Consider the following 14,669-nt stretch of genomic DNA (forward strand, 5'->3'; position numbering starts at 1 on the left):
TATGTTTACCTGTAATTTGGGCACCACGTGAGGTATATGAGGTCAGCACTAGTGAAACGTACACCCTGTATTCAGTGGCAAAACATGCAGCATAGTCTTGGCCAATGAGTGGCAGCACAGGACCATGGATAGCTCTGTTTCCTTTTTACTCCCATCAGCCTCTGAGATTTTGGTTTGCAATGTCATACAGCTGTTTTACTTTATTCCACTAGGTTTGCGTTAACCTACTGTACACTGATTTTCTGGTGTTTACTTAATATCAGTCTATAGCTCTTTGGAAAATACATGCAGCTCAGAAACTCAGAGCTCAATTATTCTGATTTAGAAACTTTTCTCTGGGCTTTGAAGGTGTATAGCGTAGTATTGCACCCTCCTACTCTTACACACAAACTCATCTGGTGTTGTCATGCTGACCTTAAAAACTGTGCTGAAATTTCCAAAGCCAAAATGAAACTGGAGCATCTTGAGAAGATAGCCGCTCATTCAAAGTACTGATATTCCATGCGATTGTAGAAGACTTCAAGAGTTCTTCACAAGAGGCTGCAAAAATACCTTTAGTTTTGTCTTCTATTATGGTGTGTGAGTGTGTCAATATTTCTACTACCCCTGCAGTGCAGCGTTTCTCCCCACACCCATGTCAGTATTTTCTTGGTGTGTGTGATGCACCTTAGGAATAGGTCTTCTGAAACCTCTCTCTTATTTTTTATTTTATTTTATTTTTTCCTATATGAAGGTGGAAGCAGCTCAGGATGCAAGCCCCCTTCCTCTACCCTCTGCCAGCCTGCCGCCTTGGGCTTCTCCCCCGCTGAGCCAACCATGTCGAGCCAGCACAGCCACCCCTCCTTCAGTAACATCCACTCCATGGCTGACCAGCAGCAGGTACCAGAATCATGCTCCCCTTCAAATAAATAATATCATATAAACATTTGTACATGCGCCGGCCTCCAAAATTATTTGGACACTTCTGAGTAACACCAAAAATGTTATGAATGTCATTGCATAAGATAACAAAATATCAAAGCAAGTGACATTTATTGTAAAGGTGCATTCATTAATTTTGTGTTTATGTTATGCTAGTCAATTTGGCAGTTGTCATGAACTTACAATGACACCTAGGGGCAAGGATGCAGCATTGTTCAAATGCAGTAGTTTTCAGTGACCAGTGCCATTGTGCAAATTCACTATTCACAGTCAGCCATGATTAATTTAATCTATGTGTGAAAGTGTCCAAATACAGTGTGATATTTGGCTAGTCATGCAATCCTAAAGCCCAAAGTATACTGTGCAGTTGAACGGTCAGCCTGTCAAAGTGTACTCCATTTGACTGTGCGTGCTTACACGCTACAAATGCTATGAGATACTGGACTAATTCTCTTCAGGAGTTTAGACCCATAAAGATGTCTTTATAGTCCTTCAGACTCGAGCTATACAAATGCAGTTTTGTCCTAATCTCTGCACACACACACGCTCTTGACGTGCACATCCACAGTTGTCATTTCCACCTTCGTCTCCTGTTGTTCACTGGTGTTTACATCTTCTTCTGGCACTTCTTCATGAAAGCAACAGCACAATTATTAGTGCAAAAAATTCCAGGCGGGTAGAAAAATTGAGAAGGATATAGCTGCAGGCAGTGCTTTAAAATGGGGTGGGAGCTCCAAACCACCAGCAAAGATATAACCTAACCCTTTCCCTAACCTTAACCGTGAGTTGAAGTGACACCCCCTTTTAAAGTTGGTGCAACCCCCTTCTGGAGTAACCCCACCCTTTGTTGGAGATTCCGCCCCCCATTTGGAGTTCTCTGGCCCGCAGATATACCTTATTGAAAAAATCTGTCTGCACACGTTCAGTGCTCGAGCACTATGCTGATGACGAAATTTGCGCCATCGTTCGCATCAAACCAAAGGAAACTTTGGGCTTTACGTGGAAGCCCCCATGAGGGTGCCCTCTGCATGTAGAGTAAAACAGCTTTTTAAAAAGTTACTGATATGATTGGAGTCTTCATCTTATGTGATGAGTGGTCATGATGTTATACATACTGTATATTTCAAAAATTATTATTCATTTCTTTAATAGTAAAACTTTTTAATGAGGAAAGAAATTACGGAGTGTACCTTTAAGTGTCCAAACACTTTTTCGTGCCACTGTAGCTTGTAATCATCATTTACAAAGTTAGTGTGTGATTAGACAAAAACTGTAATAATAGCTAAATATGTGGTTTTTGTTTCCAGAAGGTGTCTATTGGAACATAATTATTTATTAGTTTACCTTTCAATTTATGTTGAGATACACTTTTGTGTAAGATACACTTGAAACTTCAAGGAAGCAACAAAATGTATGTCATGACTGAGCTTATTTTCCTTTTTGTCTTGCCTCTTTTGCCCTTTCTTTCTTCTTATTGGTGTTCTCGGCTTGTGCAGGTGCTGTCAGATATGACCATCCTGCAGAGGAGGATTCCGCCGAGTTTTCGAGATCCCGCCAGCGCGCCACTACGAAAACTCTCCGTCGATCTCATCAAGACATACAAGCACATCAATGAGGTAAGCCAGCCTGGCATTTAAGTTGTTGATAAGACTGATCTTATATTTTCCCCAATGATTGTTTAGTGCAGTAGCTCTCTTTTTAGTATAGAGTGCTAGTATGCCGAACCCCTATGACCTAAATCATTTACTTCAAGTACCCCTAATATTTAAGTAATGTTAACCTTTCAAAATATGAATTTTATAACATGTATTTGCATGTTCAGTTGTGAAATATTTGTTGATAATTTTCTTTTACATGTTGTTTTTATTTATTTTTGTTATATTATATAAATATTCAATTTAACCCAGCATTGGCATTTCTAACACACTCTTACAAACCCCATGCAGTTCCCTCATGAAACCCTAGGGGTTTGCTCAAATCAGGGATTTTGGGAAACCCTCATATAGAGAGTAGTACAGAGGTGCAAATAGGAAACCTGTATCCTTCACTTTCCAGGTGTACTACACGAAAAAGAAACGGCGTGCCCAGCAGGTTCCCCCTGAGGACTCCAGCACCAAAAAAGAGCGCAAGGTGTACAATGACGGCTATGACGACGACAACTATGACTACATTGTTAAGAATGGGGAAAAGTGGCTGGACCGCTACGAGATCGACTCGCTTATTGGCAAGGGCTCCTTTGGACAGGTTAGCCCCAGTCTTATGATCAAACTAAAATTGGCCAAAAGAATGGTCTTTTCATAGAATTATCGATTTTGTGTGAATATGGAGAATTGAAGGCCTGTTTGCAGAAAGCTAATTGAAAAGACATAATACTTTTACTCCTGTTGCAAAACTACAAGTATCCTACTATTCAAACACTGATTCTTTTGCTACCATTTGTGTAGGTGGTGAAAGCCTACGACCACCACGAACAGGAGTGGGTGGCCATCAAGATCATCAAGAACAAGAAAGCCTTCCTGAACCAGGCCCAGATTGAGCTGCGGCTTCTAGAGCTCATGAACAAACACGACACTGAAATGAAGTACTACATAGGTAAAAACTAGACACTGTTTTACACAAACACAGAATACAAGTACAAATAAAAAACTGTTATGGTAGTTCTACTCTTCGTTAGACTCTTAAGGTGCAGTCACACTTTGCGCTCTGTACACTTTCATTCATACTCATGCAAACTCGAGCACATGCAAGGAAGTTTGGTATTTTGCTCTGTGAATTTGACTTTGCGAATTCACATAAGAAAGGACATTTGACCAATAGAGGATCTGAACATTCACAGATTGACGTCTTTGCTTAATACAGAGAAAACAGATTTCAAAGCTGAATGGTTTGCAGTTTTTCTGGGAAAGTTTGACATCATATCCTGTTGCCCATATTCGAAAGTAATTTTGCATAGTGTGACTGCCCCTTTAGTATATGGTCACGCATATAATTTCAATACATTTATTAGCAGAGTTCACACAAAATTAAAATTTTGACATGCTTTACTCACCCTCATGTTCCAAACCTGTATGACTTTCTTCCGTGGAAGATGAGATATGTTGGACAGGATGACTCAGTTGCCATTCATGTTAATTGAATGGAAAAGATATGCAATAAAAGTGAATTGTGACCGAGATACCTCAAATTTCCCTTTTTGATCCACGGAAGAAAGAAAGTCATATGGGTTTAGAACAACGTGAAGGTGAATAAATGATGACAAAAACTAACTTTGAGAAAGTCCTTGCACCAACACTCTTCTTTCCTCTCATTTTTGTTTCTTAAGTTCACTTAAAGAGGCACTTCATGTTCCGTAACCACCTGTGCCTGGTGTTTGAGCTTCTCTCCTACAACCTGTATGACCTCCTGCGCAACACCAACTTCCGCGGCGTCTCACTCAACCTGACGCGCAAGTTTGCTCAGCAGCTGTGCACAGCACTGCTCTTCCTGGCCACGCCCGAACTCAGCATCATCCACTGCGACCTCAAGCCCGAGAACATCCTCCTGTGCAACCCCAAGCGCAGTGCCATCAAGATTGTGGACTTTGGCAGTTCCTGTCAGCTAGGACAGAGGGTGAGACTTTATCTCAGACCTACTCGTTTCATTATTTCCTATTGGCAAGCTGAGATGAGGTAACACCCAGTATTTAACTAGTGCAGTTTTTTTGAAAACTCACACTCTTCTTGGCACAACGAACAGATAAAAATGAATAGTGGAGACCAGGTGTCAGAGAATTAAGATTTAAGTCTGAGGGCAAATATACCACCGAAATGGACAAAAATGCCACAGAAATTGAAAGTGTGGGGGAAGTGTGAATACCTCTTTTTTTTTTATATATTTAACCTCTAAAATATTTCTTAATATTAAACTTTTGGCCTAGTTATAGATAGAGCACAAAATGATTTGTTGATTTTAATGATTGATGGTAATTGCATATCTTATTAACAGAGTTCCCATGGTCACAGAAAACCTGGAAATATCAGGGAATTAAAAAATAAAAATAAAACCAGACTTGGAAAAATCACAGAAATGACTAAATTCATAAATCTTGGAAATTTTTATAGGGAATATATATGTTCTAGTTGTTCTCTGCTCTAAAATATTTAATGAGCTAGATATTGCTCATGTGTAGAGTAAAAGTTGCTCGCATTTGTCACTGAATCCTTTTTAGTCAGTTATTTTGAATTAAATAGATTAAATGGTTCACAAATCGTTCTGATTCATTTATTAGCATCTCGATCTGAATCAAAGTAGTTTTTAGAAATCTGTATCCAGCTATCAAAGATGACTGGAAAGGTCATGGAAAAGGCATGGAAATTCATTGGTCAAAAATGGTGGGAAACCTGAATGTATTTATTGTAATAAATTTTTTTTTAAGTATTTGACATAAAATTATAACATAGTATAGTGCTATAGGGTTAGAAAACAAAAATCATATTGATAAAAATCATAAAGATAAAAAGTGGCCCTGAAAAATAACCCCAGGAAAGGTAATTTTTTACATTGGTGGAGACACAAATACTATGGTGAAGCTGAATTGATTAAATGCGTCTATAAGACAGAAAAGGAACACCATGGTCTCAGTCTGGTGGGATGTGCATTCATGGATGTACATTCTGGAGGTCTTTCCCACAGCTCTGATGGGTTTTACTGATTGAGAATAGATTCCCACTGGCAGTGCTGCACCCATCTTAACTTGCAGCTCCTGCTGCCCCCTAGTTGAGATGAAGTGAAAATATATTCAACAGTCTCTCTGAAAGCTCAGCTTGGTAGACACTTGTGCATCCTGTGTTTGTGCATGCCTTTCAACTGCCTCCATTGCCTACACAGATTTACCAGTACATCCAGAGTCGGTTTTACCGCTCACCTGAGGTGTTGCTGGGCATGCCATATGACCTGGCTATTGACATGTGGTCTCTGGGCTGTATCCTGGTCGAGATGCACACAGGCGAGCCACTCTTCAGCGGCTCCAATGAGGTATGCCGATTTATCACACAGTGACTGTACAAAGTATTCTTCTGTTCAAAAACAGCTAGATGTAGCACACCAGCTTCTTTTGATTGGTCCATTGTTTTAAAAGACATTGATGCGTCACTCTCTGAAACAAACGTTGACGTATTTTTAGCTTGATACAGTATCTTGAAGGGATTGTTCACCCAGAAATAAAGATTCTGTCTGCACTCTCTCAACCTCATGTTTTTTTTCAAACCTGATGACTTACTTTCTTCCGTGGAATGCAAAAAGTGATGTTAGGCAAAATGACAGCCTCGGTCATCATTCACTTTCATTGTATGGAAAAAAAGATCCATTGAAAGTGAATGGTGAATACAGGTTTGGAACAACATGAGGATAAAAATAATAACGGAATTTTCAGGTTTTGGTGAACTATCAATTTACTCAACTCAAAATGCAATCAGACACAATGCATTTGCCAAATATTTGTTTGATGCATGTGTGCATAGACCAACAATTGAACAACAAAAAACAGCACAAATTGGATGCAAGAATGCATCCTTCGTGTTGTCCTCCTTAATCAACTCACTCTTAAATAACTAAAGCAATTAAAAATAAGTCTAGATCTCCAGTTAAATTTATTTTGCAAACATGGGAGCTGACTGTCATGTACCAACACACCATATTGTGTGCAAACGTATACTTCCTGATGTTGCAACATAAATCAGTTTTTGATTTTGTCCTGACGCTGTGCTGTATCTTTTTCTCTCAGGTGGACCAGATGAATAAAATAGTTGAGGTGCTGGGGGTCCCACCCAACCATATGCTGGATCAGGCCCCTAAAGCACGCAAGTACTTCGACAAGCTGTCCGACGGCCTGTGGACCGTCAAGAAGAACAAGGACATTAAGAAGGTACTTTATCCTTCGGCCTCCGTGAGTAAAACTCTGCTTCTACTTAACCTTCGCCCTCCTCCAAAAGCCTCCCATCCTCACCATCACCTGCTCCGCACAGACGCTCACCTTATCCTCAGGGAGAGGGGAAGAGAGACAATAGGGCTTAAACAGAGGGTGAGGGTGGAGAAAATGGTTGGGGATGAGTCTCAGTCACAAGATGAGAATTTTGAGCAAAGCTAATGTAGCCGAACTGGTCTGATAGAAAAGCTCCTCCTCTCTCCACTGACCCACCTTGATTTACCAAGACACAAGGTCAATCCAACCCTGTACCTTCAGCATATGTTCTCCTCATCTGCATCATTTTCAACATGATCATTCTCACAACCATCCTAATTTTTTTCTCTGAGAGCCTTGTGCAGAGACATCAGATTAGGAGCTGTTGGGCTGGGTATCGCCCAACATACAGTATCACAACAGTCACACTTAAAAATGTCTGAAAGTCTTTACACACAAAATATCAAAACCAAGTGGCATCTGCAAACAAATGATGCTAGACTTTTTCTCTGAACTAAATTCACATTTCATAGCCATTTTTGCAAGTACTTTAACCAATTGGTCCCAACGTCAGTTCCCATCAAGTTCCCACAGGTGTAGTTCATCACATTAACTATGCTGTATTTTGTTTAAATAAATAGCATTTGGTTTATATTTTGTTATACAATGCAAAGAGATTCATACATTTTTAAGTCAGTCCCTCTCACACAATTTCCTTTTGTCTAGTACAGTGCCACATAGCAGGTCTAACCACTCTGAGAAATGTGGTTTCAGAGTTTTCAGAGAAGAACTGCTTCTTCATTTATTGATCAGTAGGAAAAATCAATGCATACAAAAATAAATAAATCGAATTCAAGGATCTAAAGTGATTGATGCAATATTGTGTGAAAATTATTGTTATATGTTGATATCTGGTTAGTGCTACGCATTTTCACAAAGGTTAAATGAGTGCAAGCCAGTAGATAGAATGAACTTGTGTCAAGATAAGTGAAAGTATTGTCTAGTGAAAAATGTAGAAAGTGTTTGTTTCTGTATTTAGGCTCAGATTAAGATGCAAAGGTGATAGCAGGTGGAGGGTAAAAGTCTAGACGAGGTCTTAATTCACTTTGTTTTACAGGATTAATGTCTGGCACTTCCTGCCAATTCATCCAGATACTCACCTTAAATGCTCCGGCATGCATTTTGTACTTCTGTGTGAGCAAGGGAGAGAAAAGGTTTTAAACATTTAAAGCTTTATATTATTTTCAAATTGTAGGTATTTGCATTTGATTGTAGTACAGGTTAAGGTCAGCATCACAGGGTCTCTACTGTATATGTGACACTGAGGGCTCCTAAACAAACATCATTATTCCCAAAATCCAACAGCCACATCTCACTTTCAGTCCCCATCCACCTGCATTCATGAATGATTTCTTAGGCTGATTAGTTTCTTATTAAAGTCAACATGAAACCAAAATTGACCCTATTTACTTTCTTAATACACGTTCTTGGTTTTATTGTGCATGACTCGTCAGTGCATGTAAATTTGTTTATGAAATCTAAAAACATTGATCTTCATCTGAAACTACTTCACTTTCCGGCTGATATCACGTGGGACACGCAGGCCTTAAGGCCAAAGTATACTTCGGTTGTCCACTTTGCTGATCGCGCCGCACAGTATGTGCAACCAGAATGCAGAAAAAAGAAGTATACCCGGGCTTTGAATCTTAACCAATAGCCAAATAGCTATTGGTTACTATTGTAATTGTTGCAGCCTTTCTAAAATTTTGCCAATAGTTTACCCTGTAATTTAATGCTGGTAAACATAATAGGTTGCAACAATAATGAAGAATAATGATGCATTTGAAAAAGATGCATTATCTTTGGGATACATTGAGATGCTCTCAAGGGGGAAGTCAACCTTCACCCTCCTTGTATCAGTGGCCTCCTCAAAAGTGTCCACCTCCAATTCATTCCCAATGGATAAAATAAAGTTCCACCCTGCTTTTTTCATTAAGTGTCTTTGGGTAATGCATCTCATTACGGAATTAAAATGGATTGCAAATGCTGTTTCATGTTGACTTTAAAGTGTTTGAGTAATAATAAAAAAATATATATATATTTATATTTTTAGATGTATGGATTTATTAATCATAAATGGTTTGTTACAGCTTGGTCAATATAAAATGTTCTTAGACTGGTAGTTTATCACCCTTTGTCCCCAAGAGTTTGATGATATTTGTACTTTTTACTGCATTGCGACAAATTTGATATGTTTGCGTCTCATCACTTCCCTTTCTCTGTGTCTGTTTATTCGTCACTCCAGGAATACAAACCACCTGCCACGAGACGACTGCACGAGATCCTGGGGGTGGAGACTGGAGGTCCAGGGGGGAGGCGGGCTGGAGAACAGGGCCATGCGCCTTGCGACTATCTGAAGTTCAAGGACCTGATTCTGCGCATGCTGGACTATGACCCCAAGACGCGCATCACGCCCTTTTACGCTCTGCAGCACAACTTCTTCAAGAAGACAACAGACGAGGGCACCAACACCAGCAGCTCCACCTCCACCAGCCCTGCCATGGACCACAGCCACTCCACCTCCACCACTAGCTCGGTCTCCAGCTCTGGTAAGCATAGGTGCAAACACCATGAACACCTGGTGCTGTAGAATCAAGTAATGCAAAGTTGTGGGTTCGATTCCCTGGAACACATATTGATAAAATGTATTCCTTTGGATAAGAGCATCTACCAAATACATAAACGTAATGTAAATGTACTTTTGCAAAGTAAAATGCCAAAAAAACCAAGAGGCACTCATGAGTACTTTTTCGTTGTTCCCAAACAGGTGGATCAAGCGGTTCTTCCAATGACAACCGAAATTACCGGTACAGCAACCGGTACTACAACAGTGCAGTCACTCACACAGACTACGAGATGCAGAGCCCACAAGTAAGTTCTCCAACAACCGAAGCTACATTCAATTTAATCAATTCATTAATATCAATTCTCTATCTGAGTAAGCATATCTCATGTTTATGCAAAAACATATCAGATGTTGACTGAAGTTGTCAGCCTCTAAGGGTGCTTTCACACTAGCACTTTTGGTGCTCACCCGCATTCGAAAGATGTCAAAGTTTGGTTTATTTGGATGATGTGAACGCTGTTTTCCGAACTTTGCTGCACACCCGTGAACCACACCTGAGTCCGCTTGAAACTGTGGTCTGGGGTACACTTCATGTGAACTCCAGCACAGTTCACTGTTGATATGAATGCAATCATACCAAATCGCGGAAGTGAACCACTATTGATGACGTATAATTTATGTCTATGCAATTTACAATTATTATGTTATAATGTATTTCTTATACCTGCTTGTGTCCAAATAAATCCCCATCAGAGAGCAACGCATACGCAGGCTCGCGGCAGACAAACACTAACATTCATCACATCATTGTACGTTCAGTGCATCCGTGGCAGACAAACGTAAGTGTTGTTTTGTGCATGTAAAGTTTTGGTGGTAAATCCAAACAGACAAATTCTTCAATAACACAGCAAGGCTGATGTCGTCTTGAGTTGTTACCTATTTACAGTGGTAAACAGCTCCTGCTTGTACTCACGTTGATGACGCAATCGGACCGCGGTTCAGACCTAAATAATATGAAGTGAACAGAGACCAGTTAGGGCATGGGAAAGGGGGTGGAAACGAACCCGGGCTTGGTCGAAGCAATCGAACTATGTGTGAAAGCACGCTAACATTCTGCCTAACATCTGTTTTTATGTTCCATGGAAAAACATCAAAGGGGTTTGGAACAACATAAGGGTGTCGGCATGATTCAGAAGTTATCTCATCTCCTCTTTATTCTCTCTCCAGGCTCCATCTCAACAGCAGTTGCGTATCTGGCCAGGAGGGGACAGCGGCATGGGTCAACTGTCCAACAGCGGCAGTGATTCCTCCTACCCTCAACTGCTGTTGCACAAGCCGGCGGCCACGCAGCACTCGCGCCACTTCCTGGGCAACATTGGGGGTATGATGGAGCCGCACCATCCCCACCCCATCTACGGCAGCCACCACAGCAATGGCAGACAGCTTCGGCAACAACAGCAGCAGAACCAGCCGCAGGGCCAGGCCTCGCAAGGCCAGCAGGGCCAGGGGCTGATGCCTATCTCCTCCCCGCAGATGCAGGACAGCATCGAGCTCAGCCTCACCCACCACCACCACCTGGGTCAGTCTTCCATCATGCAGCCACCCCCGTCGAGCTTGGACTCTAGTCAGTACGGCTCCTCCAACCTCCACCTGGGCCTCTCTGCCTTTCGGACTAGGACAGTCATGGCCCCCCAGCAACCCCCGTCTGCTTCCCAGCAACAGTTGCCCCAGGCCCCATCCTCCCAGGACAGCATGGTCGCTGCCTCCGGTTTGGGATACATCCCTCCATGCTACACCGGCAGCAACAACAATAACAACCCGCCGCAAGGAAGCATCGGAGTAGGGGGAATGCTCACTGGGGGGCCGCTGCCCAGAGGAGTCGGGGGAGCTGGGGGGCGGCCGGATTCCGAGGAGTCCGCCATGATGGCAGTGTGTGGCAGCGGCAGTGGGAGCGGTCAGAGTGCAGCCAACTCTTGATAAATCTTGAACAAATTCCAAAAGCCATACAAAAATGTTAATGAAAACATAACAGTGACAAAAATGCCACACACCTACGACATGTAGTAAACATAAAACACACACACACACACACACACGGCCACACATAACAGAATTTCAGAGAAAAACTTGTGAAATATCAAACGGTTGATTTTTTTTTTTTTTTTTTTTTTTTTTTTTTTTTTTTTTGCATGGGGGGACAAGGTCAAGGGAGGGCCTGAAGGGGATGATATTAAACTATTTTTTAGCTTTTTTTTATTTGTTTTTCTTTCATTGAAGGAGAAGAGCAGTGGATGAAGTACTCGGAACAGAAGGTTTCAGAAAGTTTGATTTTACCTTTGTCATATTATTTGATTGTAATGCGATTTTAGGACAGGTTTGCAGCGAGAGATTTTGTTTGTTTTTGTTTTGTTTTTGTATTTTTGGTGAGAGGAGAGTTTGGGATTGAAAATAATGTTTTTTTTTTTGTCAAGACGACAGCAGCAAGAGACCGTACCCTTATGCTTTTTTATCTTCTTTTTTTTTTTTTCTGAAGTTTTGCCGTAATTGTACAAATTTTAATTTATTAAGAATCACTACATAAGGAAATTAGAAAAAGAGCTAAATTGAGAGGTGGGTTTATTTATTCAGTGTTTTATTTATACAGGTATTTTTTTATTTTTCACTTATGCATAGAAAACTACAAGCAAACAAAGTTAGGTTGGAATTTTTGTTTTGGCTTTATTTTGTTATTGGTTGCTTTTTTCTAGTTGAGTATATTTCACCCAGTCACCTTCACACATGCAACATACAAACACACACATTTTTTGTTACTTTTTTTTTTTTTTTCAATGTTTCCAATCTTTATCTCGCTTGACACACTGGCTTATATATCTCAAACTATGAAAAAATCCTACGAATTAAATAAAGCAAATGACAGAAACTGTTTTTAGTCACCACACAGTGAAAAAACCTACTAACAACTAGAGGAGGCTGAACCATGAGCCGCTTTCACAAGGAGAGAGGGAACGTAACCCAACTTTCACATTAAGGAGGAAGTGATACAGGAAAGTCTTGAAAAACATCAAAACATTTTGCCAGATGGAAAACCAAAATGCTTCCCTGTTGCTCGTTTCAGAAAAATAGTCTGCCTTTTTCTTCACCATCTCACTAGACTTTCTCACCTCTCTCTCTCTCTTTTGTTTCTGTCTCTTTCTCTTTTTTTCTAACCCTTTTTGTTTTGGACAGAAAACTATGAAAGCATTAACACATTTGTATTAACTCTGGATATGCTAAGCCAAATCTTGCTGTCACTCTCTCATCTTTCTGTAGCTCTCTTTCGCTCTTTATTTTCTTACCCCATATTTCTGTTTGAAGGAAGAGTCTGGGGCAAGATTTAGCAGGAGGGTGGAATACTTCAATTTGAAGGGACACTTTCATGCCCTCCTGACTGCGGCCCCTCCCACTCTGACTTCATTTCCTGCCTCTAATTTTTCCTTTCTCTCCTTTCTTTATTTCCCCCCTTCCTCCTTCACAACACTCTGTGAGTGCTGTTTGCCATCAAAGTCAAAAAAGTGAACTACTTCTCTCTTGGCTGCTATCTCCACTCTCAACCATGTTCGGATTGCTGCTAAAGAAAACAGACAGATAAATAAATGAATAAATAAATAAATAAATAAAAATGAAAACATTTTAACCCTCCTGCTTCAGAAAAATGAAAAATAAACCACTGCATCTCATGTATTTATTACTATTTAACAAGGAAAAAAAGATGAAAAAAAGAATCTGTTTTCTGCTGTTTTTCTTTTTCTTTTTTTTCCTTCTTTTTTTTTTTTTTTTGCTTTCTTGGTACAGGTTAAAGCTTGACATTTATATTATGTAACGGAAACATGGTATTAAACAAGTGCCTCGATTTATTGGTCAGCCACTGGACAGAATTGAACAGAAGAGGATTATAGGAGTTTGATCAAGGTTTATTATATGTATAGCTCAAAATTCAAGCCTCATGCAACTGTGTAGAAATCCACTACAATTCAGAATCATGTGAAAACTTCATATTGGAAGCGAACTTCAGTATGACTGACCAATACCATATATTTAATTAACTGATGACATCTTCATCCATTGTAATCTGTGTACATAGCATCGATGCATCATCCAGTTAACGTTAAAGCAATGTTAGGGTGAAATGTCATTTTCATGGTTAATTCTAATGACTGGGATTCGAACCTGCGACCTTTGAGGCGACAGGACCGGCAAACTACCTTATTCTGCTCAGATCAGTGATGATGACTGCTGTCCTTTATGTTCTTAATAACCAGTTAAAACTTGTAATTGGCCTCACTGGCTTCTTTACCTTGTCATTTTTTTCAACATCATCCTTCATGAGAACATATTGTCTGAAATATTATGATACCAGTTTTGGTTTCTCTATTAAAGAGAGAGTTGCCTCTGTAGGTCCTCTAATCTTGTTATGTTTAGAAGACGTTGGTCACGATATAAATGTCACACTCACAATGCACTGTCAGCAAAGTGTCTGAGCACTGATAAACTTTGAAAATGCAGATGTTTCCGAGATGCTTATAAGACAAATACAGATTTTTGTGTCTGTACAGTCATTATTTAAGAATATAGGAAATATATATATATATATATATATATATATATATACAGTATATAGAAATGGAGGGGTTTCGGGGGACAGTATTCAGAACAAATTGTTGCTCTGTCACCTCTCAATAAATCTTGAAAACCCTCACACAAGCTCTTTTGAAGTGGAGGAGCACCTAAAGGAATATTTTTGAAACATTACCATCACAATTTCAGACTGTAGAAGACTCAGTGATCTAGGTTTCTAGATTTCTGCTTGCATTCTAAACAAATGAAAATAAATTCAGATGTTATTCAGAACTGGAAGGTGGTTTGGTGAATATAATAATAATTCCTTACATTTATATAGTGCTTTTTTAGGCACACAAAGCACTTTACATAGTATAGGGAGAATCTCCTCAACCACCACCAGTGTATTAAGGTATTAATAGTTTGCAGAAGTTGATGGTGATGCAAGCAATAATGGCTATGATACAGACGTTCTCTGGTCCTTTTGACATTCATTTATGGATCATTTTATAAATTATGAGTTTATGAAAAGTCTTCAGTAAATTAATTTGACATCCACTTTACTAGAATTATATAGAGTGCTCGTTA

At 39.9% G+C, this 14,669-nt stretch overlaps 1 protein-coding gene across 3 annotated transcripts in view; it reads left to right on the top strand.

The window, feature by feature from the left end:
* The window catches only part of LOC127454190 (dual specificity tyrosine-phosphorylation-regulated kinase 1B-like), a 70,410-nt gene extending 57,164 nt beyond the window's left edge, over positions 1–13,246 (top strand). For 2 of the 3 annotated variants that reach the window (XM_051721220.1, XM_051721218.1), the window contains exons 2-11: positions 734–879; positions 2,418–2,537; positions 2,977–3,165; positions 3,366–3,513; positions 4,244–4,530; positions 5,788–5,934; positions 6,683–6,844; positions 9,165–9,468; positions 9,687–9,790; positions 10,713–13,246. In XM_051721220.1, coding sequence (XP_051577180.1) covers positions 817–879; positions 2,418–2,537; positions 2,977–3,165; positions 3,366–3,513; positions 4,244–4,530; positions 5,788–5,934; positions 6,683–6,844; positions 9,165–9,468; positions 9,687–9,790; positions 10,713–11,462 — 2,274 coding nt within the window. In that variant the 5' untranslated portion in view covers positions 734–816 and the 3' untranslated portion in view covers positions 11,463–13,246. The remainder of the gene's footprint in view (positions 1–733; positions 880–2,417; positions 2,538–2,976; positions 3,166–3,365; positions 3,514–4,243; positions 4,531–5,787; positions 5,935–6,682; positions 6,845–9,164; positions 9,469–9,686; positions 9,791–10,712) is intronic. The other variant, XM_051721219.1, reaches the window with a different exon arrangement.
* Positions 13,247–14,669: the final 1,423 nt, after the last annotated feature.

Source organism: Myxocyprinus asiaticus, chromosome 16, assembly GCF_019703515.2.
Source record: "Myxocyprinus asiaticus isolate MX2 ecotype Aquarium Trade chromosome 16, UBuf_Myxa_2, whole genome shotgun sequence".
Classification (NCBI taxonomy): domain Eukaryota; kingdom Metazoa; phylum Chordata; class Actinopteri; order Cypriniformes; family Catostomidae; genus Myxocyprinus; species Myxocyprinus asiaticus.